We start from the raw sequence: 16,496 nt of genomic DNA on the forward strand, positions 1-16,496 counted from the left end.
ATGCCTGGAGGTCTGCTTCTTGGGGACAAGGCCCCCAGCTTTGAGGCCGAAACCACCGTTGGCCGCATCTGTCTCCACAAGTATCTTGCAAATTCATGGGGCATTCTTTTCTCTCACCCTCGAGATTTTTATCCCAGTTTGCACCATGGAGCTTGGCAGAGCTGCAAAGCCAGCACCAGAATTTGCCAAGAGGAATGCGAAGTTGATTGCCCTTTCAATAGACAGTGTTGAAGACCATCTTGCCTGGAGTAAGGATATCAATGCCTACCAATTGCGAGGAGCCCACTGAAAAATTACCTTTTCCCATCCCTGGTGACAAGAATTGGGACCTTGCCATCGTCTTGGGCATGTTGGACCCAGCAGAGAAGGATGAAAGGGGCAGGCTGGTGACAGTTTGTGTGGTGTTTATTTTTGGTTCTGACGAGAAACTGAAGCTGTCTATCCTCTACCCAGCTACCACTGGAAGGAATTTTGATGAGATTCTCAGAGTAGTTATCTCTCTCCAGCTGACAGCAGAAAAGAAGGTTGCTAACCCAGTCGATTAGAAGGATGGAAATAGTGTGATGGTCCTTCCAACCATTCCTGAAGAGGAAGCCAAAAAACTTTTCGCTAAAGTAGTCTTCACGAATGAGCTCCCATTTGGCAAGAAATACCTCCGCTACACTCCCCAGCCTTGAGTCTGTGTGGTGCTGGAGCGGCTCACTTAGCGGAGTGTGCCAGGGGGCGCCAGCTGCCAATCATGTGTTCCTACAGCAATTCCAGAAAAACGTCCTAGTGTGGTCATAGCTAAGGTCTTTAGGTGCCTCTACTACTTACTGCTTATTAAATGAAAACGACACTCAACATTTCTTAGGATTCTTTACTCTGTGCATTTTCCTGTTGCATTCAAGTATCAGAACACTGTACCTATACTGGACTCGTACCTCATTGGATCTCTACAGGGTTTGTGATCAATTGTTCACTGTCAGTTCATGGTAGATAAGTCTGCCTTCACTTCATGATAGAATGACTGTCAAGTTTTTTAGCTAATTTTATCAAAAACCTCTCCTCCATTATCCATTTTGGGGGGCAAGAGTGAGGTTCAACTTCCTCTGTAAATATCTTAAGTATATATCCCAAAATTTGAGTAACCTGAATATTCTTCAATATTTATCATTTTTACTCTCAAAAATCCATTGCCATTAAGTCAGAACCAACTCATAGCTGACCCTCCAGGAAGAGATTGCCCACCTTTCTCTCTTGGAGCCGATGGTGGATTTGAAACACGAGAGAGGCACTACCTTTGGGTTAGCAGTGCAGCTCTCTACAGACTGTGCCACCAGAGTGCCACTACCTGCAGAGCTGGAAGACTATATTTTCAACCCTGTGCTTTTCCAGTACAGCCTGGAAGGGAAGAGCAAAGTAAATATTTTTGTTATAATAAATTTTTTGTGATAAATTCTGTCAAAGTTGGGAGGCTACAGAAAGGACTCCCCTTGTATGCTGAGGAGGTTTGAGCAGTATGACGAGTGCCACATGCGTTTCACACAGTATTTCTGTACGTTAAAAGCACCTTCTGGGAAAGAGGAAGAGATGGAAGATGTTCACTCTAGAACTCTCTTGCAGTGGATGACTATTTTCTGAGTTTTGCTTTTTAGGGGTCAGCAAGACTTAAAAGTGGGGGGGGGGAAACCCCAAAAAACCCCTTAAACTTCAAACACTTTGAAAAAAACAGAAAAGGAAACACTTCCCAACTTATTCTGTAACTATTGCCCTAATAAAAATATCAAAGATAAGGCCAGAAAACAACCCAATATGCCTAATATAAGTAGCTGTAAAAACCCTCAACAAAATACTAGAAATCCTAACCCATCAACATTTACACACTTATACACCATGACTATGTGGATTACTGAAATGCAAAGTTGGCTCAACATGGACAAACAAATTTGATTAGTAGAAATTTAGTGTATGAATAAAATGATTTTTGTGTAAGGATAATAGGATAAGACAGTGTTCAGATGAGTTGTTAATAGGATTGCTATGAGTCAGAGACACTGAACAAAAATAAATGGATCCACATCCAGTGGGTTTAACTAGAACTCTTCCGAGCAGCCACTAGGAGAACAACAAAAATTTTAATGGTCAGAGCCCAAAGGATGTTTAGTATAAAGCTTGAATTGATTTTGCCCTTCAATTTCTTGGCTACTACCTTAGTTACTATCTTAATTTTCTTGTGCACAAATATTAAAAGTAGAGAACTTGGTATGCTGGGGCTAGCAAGTGATGTCATTTTAAAACCTGTTTTCAAGAGTACCTACTACTAGTGATCTGGCTCACCTCCTTGAAGTTCTAGTAAGGACTAATGTTAAATCAATGAAGTAGATTAAAATATCCACATTTTCTTCCTTCTTGATCTCAATCCACATGAAAACACAGGCATGCAGCCCTTGAGATTTTTCTGGCACTTTATTTTTATAAACTTACTAAGAAAACAGGTTCTGGTGCTTTCAGGTTTTATATCTCTAGCACAAGTGGTATCATCCTTCCTCTTACTTGTGACATCTTCATTTCCAGGACAGAAAGTACACATTGCCATGTGCATCTCCCACAGCAAGTTGCAGGGTCGAATCAGGACCCAGCCGAGGTTCCAGGCAGCTCACGGCCCCTTCACAGCGGAACAGGCCCAGCTAAAGGGGGAACAAAATGGAGCAAAGTTGAGGGCTACCGACCTAAAGCCTCTCTGCAAGTTTGTTTTTCTCTTACATTAACGCCTTCTATTTAGAAACTGGTTACTAGAGCATCCTTGCAGGAAGAAACCACGATGCCTTTCCCCCATTTGCTTTCTTCTGACATCCCTCTGGTATGCACTTACCAGCTGCATACTAGGTCTTTCCCATAGCTTAACATCTCTGTCCTTTGAAGCTGTTACCAGTAACTCAGGTAGCACGTGGAGGGCTGTGACAGAGCCGGAGTGGATCTTAGAGAAAAGGGAGAGAAGTATGAGTTTTCAGTGGGCATGCCCAGTTGAGGAAGCACCACAGTCCCTGTGTCAGATGAAGAGCCCCATCCTCCAAACTCACCCTTTCCTCAACCTTACCTTTCTTCGCTGACGTGTCCTTAGATGTTGGCATGTTGGCCATATACATGAGTCTGTTTCTGTCTCTGAATTTTGGGTGTCAGAGTTTAGCCACATGTTACCCGTGGTCCATTCTCCTTCAGGGGTGCATCTGGCCATATTCCATAGCATCCCATCAGAACTGGCACACAAAAATGAGGATTCTGCCATCCCAAGAACAGAACTGAAGTCAGGCTAGGTCTCAGGTCTAGATGCATCTACCATTCTCCCAGGGGTCACCCTCTGGTTTCTTGAGTCCTCCCATCAACACTTACCAGATTCAGGTTTGGCCTGAGTTATCCAGAGTAGGCCTCCATTAGGATTTTCTAGGTCTAGACTAAACTCTAAGGTATATTCAACCTCTCCTGATTCATTTTGCCTCTGTGAAAGGGTAGACAATGTTGTTTAGTTTACACATCACTAAGCGCTGCTCAGACAGAGCACATTTTCTACTTTGCCTGATCAGCATTATTTTCATTCCCTTCCATTCTTTTTTCCTGAGGTACAAGTTAAAATAAAATGTACAATTCATCATTGTACATCTCACTGAATCACATATAATCTATGCAATCACCTCCCTGATCAACGTGTAGAACATTTCCATTATCCTAGAAGTTCTCCTCATGCCCCATCCAGTCACTTCCCTAAAGCTGAATACTGTTCTAACTTCCATCACCACACACTAGTTTTGCCGCTCTTAAACTTCATTTGAATGGAGTCATAGAGGGTGTACTCTTTGTTTCTCATTTCTTTCACCCAACATAAAGTCTTGGAGCTATGTGTATATTATTCCATTCATCTTTCTGCAGCCTCACATCTGTTCTCTGAGGTCAGCATGAGACGCAGTGAGTTTGCTTTTCTGTTTTGGAGAATGTATGCACTCCTCACAAGTGTGTAAGAATGGAATTGCTAGGTAAAGGGTAGACTCCAGCAACTTACTTTCACAGATAGGCAAGTCAAGGCTGATAACTGTTTTAACAAAAAGGCAACTTTCCAGTTGCAGGTGTCATCAAATAAATTCTGACACATGGTGGCCATGTCTGTGTTAAAGGAGAACTCTGTGGGTTTTCAATGGCTGATTTTTCAAAAGTACATAGCCAGACCTTTCTTCCAAGATGCCTTTGGGTATACTCAAACCTCCAACCTTTCAGTGGTTAACAGCTAACATCTGAGCCTAGGTTTTCTCTCTCATTACTGTTGAGTCTGAATCAACTCATAGTTGACTCTCTACTGGGTTTCTGAGGCTGTAAATCATAAGGGAATAGATTTCTCATCTTTCCCCCGAAGAACTGTTCGTGGATTTGAACAGCTAGAGAAGAGCAAATTTTAGGTTAGCAGAAAGTGCTCCTAAGAACCTATATTTCATGTGATTAAACAGCTTTCAAAGGATCTCTGTTGATGTGTTGTGCTTCTTATCAAAAGGCCAAGTGTCTTCACTGGTTCGAAGCCACTAAGAGCAGGAAAAAGATGGAGTATATTTCTGTTAAGATTTACAGTCTTGGAAACCCAATGGGGAGTCATAGTGGGCTAGACTAGACTCAATGCAGTGGGTTTGGAGGGTATTTTTGAGGCATCTTTGGCCACATTCAAATCAATAAATGTTACCCATGTACAAGATAAAGGATTAGTAAGATGACAGATAAGATGCACTTATTTTGCCAATATTCACAGTAGCAAAGAAAGTTAATTAAAATATAATAATGAAAATTAAGAGTTTCTAGGTATATAGTTTCCCATACTCTTTCTTAAAAACACTTGAATCCTTTATTTGTGCCAACCAAGTCTTACAGGGAACCCTTGACATAGAAAGCTCTTGAAGTTGTACAATTTCAGTAGAAGAATAAGAAGATAATTTGGACCAAATGTCTTTCCCTATCCATTTTCCATGGTGAGCCCCAAAGTTTAAAATCATTGGTCCTAGGCAAATGATTGTTTTAAAACACACACAAACAAGACTTACTAAGAAAAAAAGAGTTTGAGGGGCCATTGACTGCAGGACAAACACACCATACTCCTTATGGGTGGACAATATTGTAAAACCATCTTCTGAATAGTGGCTCCTGGTTCATAAAGGAAAAAAAGAAGCTGAGCCCAGGAATATCTGTCTATAAGACTCCAATGTTTTATTCCCAGTTAGACCCAATGTCAAGGTAACCCATCTCTAGTCCATTTTCTTCTCTTTTTCCAACTTGGGAGGAAGCAGCTTTTTGGATCTCACCAGATTACAGAGGGGTCAATCCATGGCACCATGTGCAGCAATTCCAAACCTGGTTTGGCCAGGATGAGGGAGCCATCAGGGGCCAGGCCCAGACCTGTCAGGACTCCCACATCTTCCTGAAGAACTCGATCCAGGTACAGGCTATGGCACAAGGAAATGGGCAGAGAAAGCCTGTTTAGTCTGCCTCTGTGACTCCTCAGTTCCCCTTTTTCTTCAGAAGTGATATATGAAACAGAGTATATTACCTTTTCTACAGATCCTTACATTCCATTTTTATTAAAAAATATCATTGTTTATCATTACCATTCTCTCATTTGCTCAAACTAGGAATCTCTAACATTCTTGACTTTTCCATCACTCTTTCTCTTCAACAAGACCTATGAATTCTACCTACAAACTCTGCCTACATCTTTACTTTTCCTTGCCATCCCCAACTCCAAGTCACGTCAGGCACGTGTTTCTTGGACTCTAACAACAGCTGTCAAAGTGGCGTCACTACCTTTTGTACCTCTCTACTACTACCTATCCTCCATAATGCCACCAATTCTCTTTCTAAAATTCAGATCATTATTCTGTTCAAAATTTGATCAGAACAAACTCCAAAGTTCTCAGCACTGTGCTCTCTACAGCCTGGCTCCAGATAATCTCAATTTCACCCTAATCCTAGCATGCCCCCAACCACTTAGATATTCCCAGAATTCATCACACACTTTTCATTGCCTCTGTGCCTTTTTTTAGCCATTCTCTTTTCCTGAAACACTGCCGTCCCTGCCCCCTACTGGTCCTGAGAAATCCTATTCATTCTTTAAGCACAACTTCAAATGTCATCTCTTTTCTACAAGTTCTCAACTTCTGCAGTCCCAGGAATTGTATATATAGCTTCATGACTGCATCAATCAAGGAGAGTATGATGCCAGTTTACAGAATATATGCACATTCTTCTACTGTAACCTTCGTTAGTTAAGGAATAAATTTCATTTGTCCTTGGTTCAGTGCCTAGACTAGTTGTTGTTGTTAGGTGCTGTCAAATGAAATATGACTCACAGCTATCCTATTAACAACAGGGTTCAGACCCTGTCCTATCCTGTGCCATCCTCATCTTCTCTGAAACACTTGAGCACATTGCTGATGGCACCCTGGCAATCCATCTTGTTGAAGGTTTTCCCTTCTTTCACTGACCCTCCGTCTTTCCAAGCATGATGTCCCTTCCCCAGAAATAGCCTTTCCTAGCATATGCCCAAGGACTGTGAGATGAAGCTTCGCTATCCTTGCTTCCAAGGAGCAGTCTGGCTGCTCTTTTCCCAAGACACAGCTGTTTGTTCCTTTGAAAGTCCGTAAGACATTTAGTACTCTTCTCAGCTTAAAGACATCAATTCTGTCATCCTTATTCATTGTCCAGCTCTCAGGCATGCAAAGTGTTGTTATATGCTGTTGAATTAGAATTGACTCGTAGCTAACCCTCCAGTGGGTTTCCAGAGGTAGCATGGGTAAGATGGGCAGCATGGGAGGAGATTGCCCATCTTTCTCTTATGGAGAAACTGGTGGATTTGAACAACGTGTCTAGAGGCATAGGAAGTGACTGAAAAGACTATATAGCCTGAATCAAGCATACCTTAGTTTTCAAACTAATAGCATTGTTCCTGGGCATAAAATAGGCACTTGATAAAATTCATTTAAATTGATATGGTGAGGATTAGAAAACAATATACTAACTAGTTGGTCCCCCGCCCCTTTCAAATATAAACATCCAATTCTCCTAGGTCAGAAGACGAGATAGAATGATTTGAGTAAAATCCTAGACATAAGAGGACCATTGTTCCTCCTAGGCCTTCCTTGTGGCCTTATTGTTAGGTGCTGTCAAGTTGACTGCAATTCATAGTAACCTTATGAACAATGGGCCTGAACCCTGTCCTACCCTGGGCCATCCTCACCATCGCCGACATACTTGAGCCCATTGTTACAGTTACCATGTCTGTTTGAGGGTCTTCTTCTCTTTCACTGACCCTCCACCTTTCCAAGCATGATGTCCTTTCCCGGTGTGGTAAGGATGGGCTGCCAACCCAAAGAACAGCTGTTCATATCTACCAACTCTACTGCAGAGGAGAGATGGGCAATCTTCTCCTACATGATTTAAGCCTCTCAAAACCGACTGGAAGGTCAGCTATGAGTTGGTTCTGACTTGATGGGATATAACAATGAAAACAATATTGTTCTTACTTTATTCTCCCAGCTGCCTCTACTCACTTGAAATTTTTAGACTGTGAACTTCTCTGAAATTCCACTTGCCATTCGCTGACTTTTTCATCAGCACACAGAACGAAGAAGGTTTGTTTTGAGTACCACACCAGGGCATTGACATAGCCTGGAGCCTAGCGGACACAATATGGGACACAATAAGGGACACAATAAGCTCTATGTACTCTTTCTAAAGAGTCAGCATTGACCCTCTTTCCCCTCCTCTCAGCCTTCGTATATATATCTAATCCTGACATGTACCATCAACTATAGTTGGGGCAGACTTTACACACAGCAAAGAACTGAGGCTTCCCAACTCACCTGTGCTGTGGCCACAGCCTTCGCTTCCTGCCACAGAGTCAGTTCCCCAGTTTGATTCCCAGACACCACCATGGAACCATCTGGGGCCCAGGCCATAGCGGTGATGGCTGCAGGAGTCTTGTGTATACGTGTGTGATCTGGAGCAGAAAAGGACTGCTTCATTAGAAGCTGAACCACCGCTGAGTTACAAGAGGAGATACCAGGCTATCTTTTGCACCTTATCCATCTCCACGCTCCACTCACCTGCTTCGTTAGGTACCTGCCAGAGCCATACAGAACCATCCTCTGAGGCTGTCAGCAGTAGGCCCGAGGTGTCTGACACAGCAGCTGCACTGACTGGCCCACTGTGTCCCAGGAAGGTGTGTGTTTGATATACCTATGAGGAAGGGAGGGAGATGAATCACAAGGGCTGGAGCAATAAGAGGCTGCTTCACATTCCCTCTCTCTCTCATTCCACCCCAGTGCTTGCAGGGAACTTACCAAGAGTGGATGCCATAGTCTTGTGGTCCCATCTAGCCCAACAGTTATCACCAACAGCTCTGACCCAGGCTGGTCAGCTGAGAAGACATAGCAGTGGAGTGAGAAGAAGGAAAGAAGCAGGAGGAAGGAAAACAGGTGGGCAGGGGTGTTGGTTGGGCACAAGCGGCTGGCTTTCCATTACCTGCGCGAGGCTCCAGTGTAGCCACACAGTGGCTGATGGGTCCTGAGTGAGCATGGATGCTTGTCAGCTCCACACCTTGATGGTTCCACACTTTCAAAATCCCATCCCGATCCACAGACACCACATGATCCTCCTGTGCCCAGAACACATATTCAGAGCAAGGTCACACCGAGCACGACATGGAAGCATGACTGTCACAACAGGTGTGGGTTATGCATTAGGGTTATAACCACATGTCAACCCAAGTTATGACTCCAAGTGTAACAGAGTTGAACAGAGCATAGGATATTCTTGGCTGTGATATTTATGGAGGGAGGTCACCAGATCTGTCTTCCAAAAGATCTTAGAGACTTAGAAGAAGCCAGAGTGTGAGGACAATTCAGCAGCAGTGGGGTTGGGGGGCTTGGAAGTGCAATCTTCGCACAGGGTCTTGATACTAGATGATATGTTTTTAAACTCTTATGCTTCCTTAGCGGGAACGATGGCGAGGCTTGACTTTACATACTTTGGGCATGCTGTTAGGAGGGGCTATTCCTCGGAAAGGGACATCAGGCTTGGAGAGGTAGAACGTCAACAAAGGAGAGGAAGATCCTCAACGAGATGGATCACTAAAGAGACTGCAGCAAGAGGCTCAAGTGTGCTAGAGACGATGACGACAGTGCAGGCGCAGGACAGGCTGCAGATCTGTTGTTCACAGGTTCGCTGTGAGTTATTTTCAACTTGACAACACTTAGCAGCAATAACATTCTTCCCCTCACACCTCAGTCTCAGTGCTTTAATCCGGCACCAATCGATTTCTAAGCTTCATGTTCTTTCTACTTCTTTTACCTTTAGGATTTGATACCCAATGCATCCAGTCTCCCAAAGCCCTCACAGCCCTCTTGGAGAGTGCCAGTGAGTTGTTCACTGTCTTCTTACCGCAGCTGCCACCACGCTCACAGCACTCTGATGGCCCAGGAAGTGACCAAGCTGCTGTCCTGACTCAGGGTCCCATAGCCCCACAGAGCCATCACTGGAACAGGAGATCTGAGAAGTTAAGAGGATAGAGGAGTGGGATTACTGGCATCCCTGCAGCATTTCTGTCCACTTGTAATGTGATTCAGGGCAAGGCCTCTCCAGGATTCAAAATCTAGCTCCATCATTCATTCCACTGTTATCTCTGGTTTCTCATTTATTCTAGGAGGTTATTGATAGTCGACCCATTATTGACAGTGGACCCATAGAGTTGTTATAAGTTGAGTGCACTTATATAAAGGGTTTTGCATACTAGCTGATAGAGAATAAAAAAATATAGTCCCACTGTTGTCAAATCAACTCGAACTTCAACTACAACTTCTGTAAGGTTTCCGAGGCTATAAATCTTTTCAGGAGGGGATTGGCCATCTTTCTCCCGTGGAGCAGTTGGTGGGTTTGAATCATTGACTTTTCATTATAGCAACATAACACATAAAGTGCTACAACACCAGAGCTCTTTGCTTAACACATGGTAAGTGTCTAGTGTAGTAATTGTTGTACTTGGCATAATGTCAGTCAAAAAACTCAGAAAAAGGAGAGAAGTCTATCAATACCAAAGAAAAATCTAGCTTTCTAGAAGTCAGGGGTAGGACAGATTATGACAAGTGAACAGATAGTTTCTTCTTCCATATGCCTTTTTGAGAACAGCAGGGAGCTTCCGCATGGGAAACTAGCCTTAGAAATCACAGCAGCAACCCTTTAGTTCCAGTGACAGTATTCCAAGGTCCTAGTGAGACAGTATTTATGTTCTTTATCTTCTAGGAAGAAGAGCATGGATCTTCTTATCAGAAAATATCCTGACTTAGCTGTCACACTTTAATGACCTTAGGTATGTTCTTTAACATAAATTATTTCAATTTCCTTTTCAAGGAATGGAGATACTAAATAGCCTCCACTATGGTAAGCTCTGGTGGCCTAGAGGTAAGAAGCTGCACTGCAATCCCAAAGGCATGCGGTTCAAATCCACTGGCTGTTCCATGGAAGAAGGATGGGCAATCTCTTCCCATTTGATTAACTGCTTCTGAAAACCTGCTGAAGGGTCAACTAAGGGTCAGTTCCAACCCGATGATAAACAACAACAATAGTCTCCACAGGGTTGGTAAGTGAGATACCTGTGCCAAGAGCCCCGTGTGATGTCTGCTCTGAGAGCTTTCAACAAATGTTGACAGTTACTGACTCAAGCCATGGTCTTTTCAATCACTTGTGCAGCTGAGAGCTGGACAATGAATTAGGAAGACAGAAGGAGTGATGCCTTTGAGTTGTGATGTTGGGGGGAAAGTGCTGAATATTCTCCGAATTGCCAAAAGAATAAAAAAGTACATTCTCAAAGAACTGTAACCAGGGTGCTCCTTAGAGGCAAGGATGGTGAAACTTTGTCTCACATACTTCGGGCATGAGGTTAGAATACATTCCTTAGGAAGGGACATCGTGCTTGGAAAGGTGGAGGGTCACTGAAAGACAGGAAGACCCTCAGTGAGATGGATTGACACAGTGACTGCAGCAACGGGGTCAAGTGTGTCAGAGCTGATGAGGAAGGCACAAGATAAGGCAGGGCTCAGATCTGTTGTTCAGAGAGTCACTAAGAGCCATACCAAAAATCAATGGCACATAACAACATTACTAAGGAGCTCAGGTAGTACACTCTGCTGAACAAAGGTCAGCAGTTCAAATCACCAGCTTCTCCATGGGAGAACCAAGGGCAGTGTCCTCCAGAAAAAACATACGACCTTGGAAACCTGATGGAAGTTTGCCAAGAGTCACAATCACCTTGACAATGGAAGGTTTGATTTTTGTTGGTATTCCTGTTAATGTGTGTTAGGACAAAACTCTGTAGATATAGGAGATGGTGAGTGTTCCTCTCCAGGAGCCCTGCTGAGCTGGACCTCACCCCAACCCCTTCACTTACCAGCAGGCTATCTTTGGTCCAGGCACAGCCAGTGACCCAGTCACGGTGACAGGCAGAGAAGGAGCGAATCAGAATTGGGGTACTGGGCGTCCTCACATCCCAGCATAGGAGATTCTGAATAGGTCCAAGGAGAGGAAGTGGTCAAGGCCATGGAGGTAGATGGGAACATCAGAACTATTTCAGGCAGCAAAGTTCAAGGAAAAAGGAATGTGGAGGGAAGGAAGGTGGAGAGGTCCAGCATCGGAGGCGTAGATGGCAAAGAGCAGGAGTCATGGGGACCTGGACCTGAAGAGGCTGTAGAGTCCAGGGAGGTGGGGGATCCAGAGGAAGAAGGACTCAGAGCTGTATCCTGCAGTGGCTCACCCGATCCCTGCCTCCAGTAGCCAGACGGGTTCCATCAGTGCTGAAGCTACAGCAGTTCACAGGGCCTTCGTGTCCTCGAAGCTCAGTGCCACAAGGAAATGCTTCTGCCTTTTGTGAGAGGGTCAGGAACTTCCTGGGCCACAGCCGCACTGTGAAATCCTCTGTATTAGAAATAAAGAGGGAGGAAGGCTCCCTGAAAGACGAAGCAAGATAGGCCTGGGAGGCCAAAGGCAATAGTAATTGTGAGAACTGAGGACAATGTCTGTGGGTACAGCTTCAAGGAAGGGAAAAGGCTGGGGAGAGGTCAGGGCAAAGGTCTGTCATCATGTAAGAATGCAGGACAGGAACCCAGACACTTCTGGCTCCTGTTCCCTGTCTCCAACTACCCACTGCACTTCCCAGGGCAGCTATTCCAGACCCCTCCCTTTTAAAGTGCTTATGGTCTCTTCCACCTCACTATCAGTGAGGACCAAGCCTAGAGAGGACTAAGGCCTTTCTGAACTTTACCTCACATCTTGCTCTCTCCCTCATGCTAAGTGACATAACAAAGTCCTCCCAATAGGCAGGAATCCAAAAGATTATTGGGATTAGAAAGTGGTCATTAGGAAAGGGGCAGTAAAAGGAGAAGAAATAAAGTCTAGACTGACTATCTGAGATACTTATAAAAGACTGGAAAGTGTTTTTTTTAAAAAAAATTGTATACGCGTATATATATATGTGTGTGTGTATAGATGTTTGCATACATATATACATACACACATACACTGTAAGTATATATGCAAACAAGGAGCCCTGGGAGTATATAACAGGTAAGTGCTTAACTGCTAACCCAAAGGTGGACAGTTCAAACCACAAGCCACTCTGTGGGAGAAAGCTGTGATGGTCTGCTTTCTTAAAGATTACAGTTTCTGAAAACCTACAGAGGTGTTCTATGCTGTGTTTGCCGTGGTTTTGGTTTTACATACATATGCATGTAAAGTCATACAGCAAACTCAAAACTCACTGCCATCAAGTCAGAACCCACTCATAGCTGACCTCTAGCAGGCTTTTACAGGCTGTGAATTGCATGGGAGGAGATTGCTCATCTTTCTCCTGTGGAGCAGCTGGTGGGTTTGAACCACCAGAGAAGCACCAACTAAGGGTTAGCAGTGTAGCTCCCTATGGATTACGCCACTAGAGCTCCACATAGGCATTGAAGGTATTAGGATATTTACATAGAACAATAATTTATCAACCCAACAGTACCTGAGGCAGAAGCCAGGAGTTCTTGGGAGACAGCTAATCCTAGCACAGGCTTCTGGTATTTGGACAGGAGCCACAGGGGCTGAAGGCAGCTTTTCTTCAAAGCCCAGCCCTGTAGGGACCCATCTTCTGCACCACTCACTAAAACCTCAGAGCTGAGCCAGGCCAGGGCAGACACTGCCACATGTAGTGCTTGACAAAGAGTCTTCTGGGAGTCTAGGAAATGAGTGAAAATAAGGTACAGTGAGACATTTGGAAGTGGCGTGGGGATTAGAGGATGCCCTCTTCCCAAAGGCTCACATACCCCATACCTTCTCCATCCAGTACCTGGAGAGATTGCGTAGATCCTAATGCCATCTGCTCGGTACCCAACAGCCACCCATTTACCATCTGGACTGAGTGCCACTGTAAGGGCAGGAGAGAGAGGAGAACCCAGGCACCCACCGGGTCGACCCAGAGACCCTGACCACACCTGGACCTGAGGACCAAGAAAAGGACTTGAAGATACCCTATATTTGCCCCTTAATTCTTCACCCCCCAAGTTCCACTTCCCTTGAGAAAGTCCTTCCAGAGACTCGTCTTAAGAGATCTGCCCATATACACACCTACACATAGTTCCACCAGTCTTCTCAGCAGAGAACAACCCTCGCCCAACACCTCTGTGACTCCTTCCTTATGACCTATCACCTGACCTTGCCATCCTCTCCAGCCGTCAGTAACTGGCTCCCAGCACGAAGGAAGAGGGCACTAGTAACAGAGCCCTGGTGGGCAGGGAAGGCTGCCAGCCGCGCTCCCTCTTGCCAGGCCCACAGCTCCACCATCTTGTTCAGTCGGCCAACAGCCACAACCCGCCCAGATACATTGAAGCTCAAGGTCCGGACGGAGGTTCCTGGGTCCCCTAGCTCCTATGCAAGGAATTAGAAATTGGAATGTCAGGGTCTGCTCTTACCACAACCCCAAGGTGACATAGAGTGATGTCTATCATTCTCTGCCTCCTGGGCTTCCTCCCCTAATACAGGACATTTTTACCTTGGTGACTTTGAGCCCATCCACCTGGAAGAAGCTGAAGCCAGCCCAGCTGCCTGTGGCTATCACCTGCCCCTCAGGGTGGAAGGCAACGCAGTTGAGGGCCTTCGGACAGGTGTGCTGCGAGGCCAACTGCCCACAGACTGTGTCCCACAGCTGGAAAAGACAAGAGAGGAGTCAGAAAACAGAATACAGACCCCTGAGCTCCAGGGGTCACCTTGTCCAGTCCCCTGCCCTCAGCATGTACAGTCTCCTCAGGCCAGACTGTCAGCAGCCTCTGCCACAGGGAGAAGCTCCTTGCAGGCTGACTCACTGTAGAGCCACTTAAGCCATCACTAGCGTTAGACATTACCTTTAAGCATCCTCCCATGCACACAGTGGCCAGCAGTCGGCGGTCTGGACTTAGGCAACAGCTGGTGATTTGGTGCTGGTGAGCCTTGGTCTGGAGAATTCTGTCCAAGGTGGTCAAAGTCAGGCCACAGTTGTCCCCTGATCTTCTCACCTACCTCTCCTGGCTTCTAACAAATAGGGAAGGTCTTCACTTTAAGGCATGGAGGAGGGACCCCCTTACCGACAACCATGCTGCAGGTCCCAGAGCTCCAGGAGTCCATCAAAGGAAGTAAGAAAGATGGATGTGTCGGAGAGGAACAAGCAAGAAGAGATCCCATCACAGCCACTCACCAAAGACTTCTCCTCCTGTGAGCAAGTGAGGAAGCTCAGTGCAGGCATTTTCAGGCACCAAAAATAGAGAAGGGGTTAAAGCAAGAAAGACTTGAGCCTCTGATTATCTACATCCCAGGCCATGACAGGTTCAGGTGGGACCACTTCGTCTTTCCAGCTCTGAGCCCAATTACAGAGAGATTCCAGAAATCTACCTCAAAAAAAAAAACAAAAAACCAAAAAACCCCCCCCCCCCCAAAACAGCCACAACCTTGCCAGCATTTGTTCCTTGATGTTCTGTTAAATTTTGCTATTCTGACTGGGTGAGATGACATCTCATAGTTGTTTTGATTTGCATCTCTCTTAGAGCTAGGGCTTTTGAACATTTCTTCATGTGCTTGTTAGCCCTCTGAATGTCTTCTTTGGTGAAGTGTCTGTTCATAATATCCTGTGCCCATTTTTCAATTGGATTATTTACCTTTATCTTGTTGTGGTGCTCAAGTATTTTATAAATTCTAGATATAAGTCCCTTATCTGATATGTCACTACCAAATCCTTTTTCCCAGTCTATGGCTTCCTTTTTTACCCTGTTGGAGAAGTTTTTGGATGTGCATAGGGATTTGATTCTTAGAAGGTCCCATTCATCTATTTTATCTTCTCCTGGTTGGAGATTTTTCAGGATACTTGGAAGACTGTTTATGTTGTGGATTAGGACTACTAGAGTTCTTCCAAGCTTTTCTTTAATGAAGTTTATAGTCCTTGGTTTTAGTCCTATCCATGATCCACCTTGAGTTGGTTTTTGTGTATGGAGTGAGGTGTGGGTCTTGCTTGAGTCTTTTGCAGATATTTTTCCAATTTTGCCAACACCATTTGTTAAAAAGCCTGTCGTTTCCCCACTTAACTGATTTCATCTCCTTGTCAAAAATCAGTTGACCATACGTAGATTGTTGGGTTTTCAATTCTATTCCATTGATCTATGTGTCTGTCATTGTACCAGTACCAAATTATTAAAATTTTTAAAAAAAGAAAAGCAAATGAGGGTGGGAAGGGGAGAGACTTCTTCATTATTACTAATAAGAGTAATAATGTAATACACTTTAAGAAGATTTTACAAAACAATTCTGCTACTAGTATGAATATAATCTAAGTAATGTTACATTTAAACAAGTTACAACTTAATGTATTGCCTGTTATTCTGTGGATAAAATTGAGAATTTGAAGGATTCTGTGTGGTCTGGAAAGGTATTCTGTATGGTCACGGAAGACGGGAGTGATATCATTAATTACTGCACTAGATGACATGGCTTCAAAACATCAGTAATGACAGTGAATAAGTTCAGAACAGAGAGTGATTATTCAATGTGGGCAGATTTTAGCTGAAAATGCATTGCTGTCTAGAAACTCCTCTCCCCAGACTTGTCAGGTGCTTGGGATAATATTGTTGCTAGGATAATAAAGCACATGTTCTTTGAAAATAAAAGGGGAAAAAACCAAGCCCAGCCACGGAGAAGCCTAGGGAGTGCAGTTCCACTGTGACACACCTGGGGGCGCTGCGGGACAGAATAAACCGCTCCAAAACTGGCTTGATTTTGTGTTTTTTGGAGGCTCGCTATCTCTCTCTCTCTTCACTTCCTAAATAACATGTCTCCGGAAACTCTATAATCTTTGATAAATGTCTATAGTTGTAGAGGGGCTTTAGGTCGTTTGATCATAGGGTTAATATGAGTCGTGCTTGACTCGAAGGCAATCAACA

General features: G+C 44.4%; 1 protein-coding gene and 1 pseudogene across 1 annotated transcript in view; one reads left to right on the forward strand and one right to left on the reverse strand.

The window, feature by feature from the left end:
- Positions 1-677, forward strand: LOC102871152 (annotated as a pseudogene).
- Positions 678-2,546: 1,869 nt separating this feature from the next.
- The window catches only part of TEP1 (telomerase-associated protein 1), a 46,955-nt gene continuing 33,005 nt past the window's right edge, over positions 2,547-16,496 (reverse strand). The window contains exons 35-54 of the mRNA XM_006883276.1: positions 14,655-14,779; positions 14,436-14,535; positions 14,087-14,239; positions 13,750-13,962; positions 13,385-13,535; positions 13,061-13,273; positions 11,816-11,976; positions 11,453-11,566; positions 9,451-9,558; positions 8,533-8,665; positions 8,352-8,428; positions 8,115-8,247; positions 7,872-8,008; positions 7,560-7,684; positions 5,316-5,456; positions 5,058-5,157; positions 3,373-3,478; positions 3,080-3,261; positions 2,855-2,959; positions 2,547-2,669 (exon numbers count right to left, since the gene is read on the reverse strand). Of these exons, the coding sequence (XP_006883338.1) occupies positions 2,547-2,669; positions 2,855-2,959; positions 3,080-3,261; positions 3,373-3,478; positions 5,058-5,157; positions 5,316-5,456; positions 7,560-7,684; positions 7,872-8,008; positions 8,115-8,247; positions 8,352-8,428; positions 8,533-8,665; positions 9,451-9,558; positions 11,453-11,566; positions 11,816-11,976; positions 13,061-13,273; positions 13,385-13,535; positions 13,750-13,962; positions 14,087-14,239; positions 14,436-14,535; positions 14,655-14,779 (2,700 nt within the window). The remainder of the gene's footprint in view (positions 2,670-2,854; positions 2,960-3,079; positions 3,262-3,372; positions 3,479-5,057; positions 5,158-5,315; positions 5,457-7,559; positions 7,685-7,871; positions 8,009-8,114; positions 8,248-8,351; positions 8,429-8,532; positions 8,666-9,450; positions 9,559-11,452; positions 11,567-11,815; positions 11,977-13,060; positions 13,274-13,384; positions 13,536-13,749; positions 13,963-14,086; positions 14,240-14,435; positions 14,536-14,654; positions 14,780-16,496) is intronic.

Source organism: Elephantulus edwardii, unplaced genomic scaffold, assembly GCF_000299155.1.
Source record: "Elephantulus edwardii isolate Elephantulus edwardi_28Jun2011 unplaced genomic scaffold, EleEdw1.0 scaffold00026, whole genome shotgun sequence".
Taxonomy (NCBI): Eukaryota; Metazoa; Chordata; class Mammalia; order Macroscelidea; family Macroscelididae; genus Elephantulus; species Elephantulus edwardii.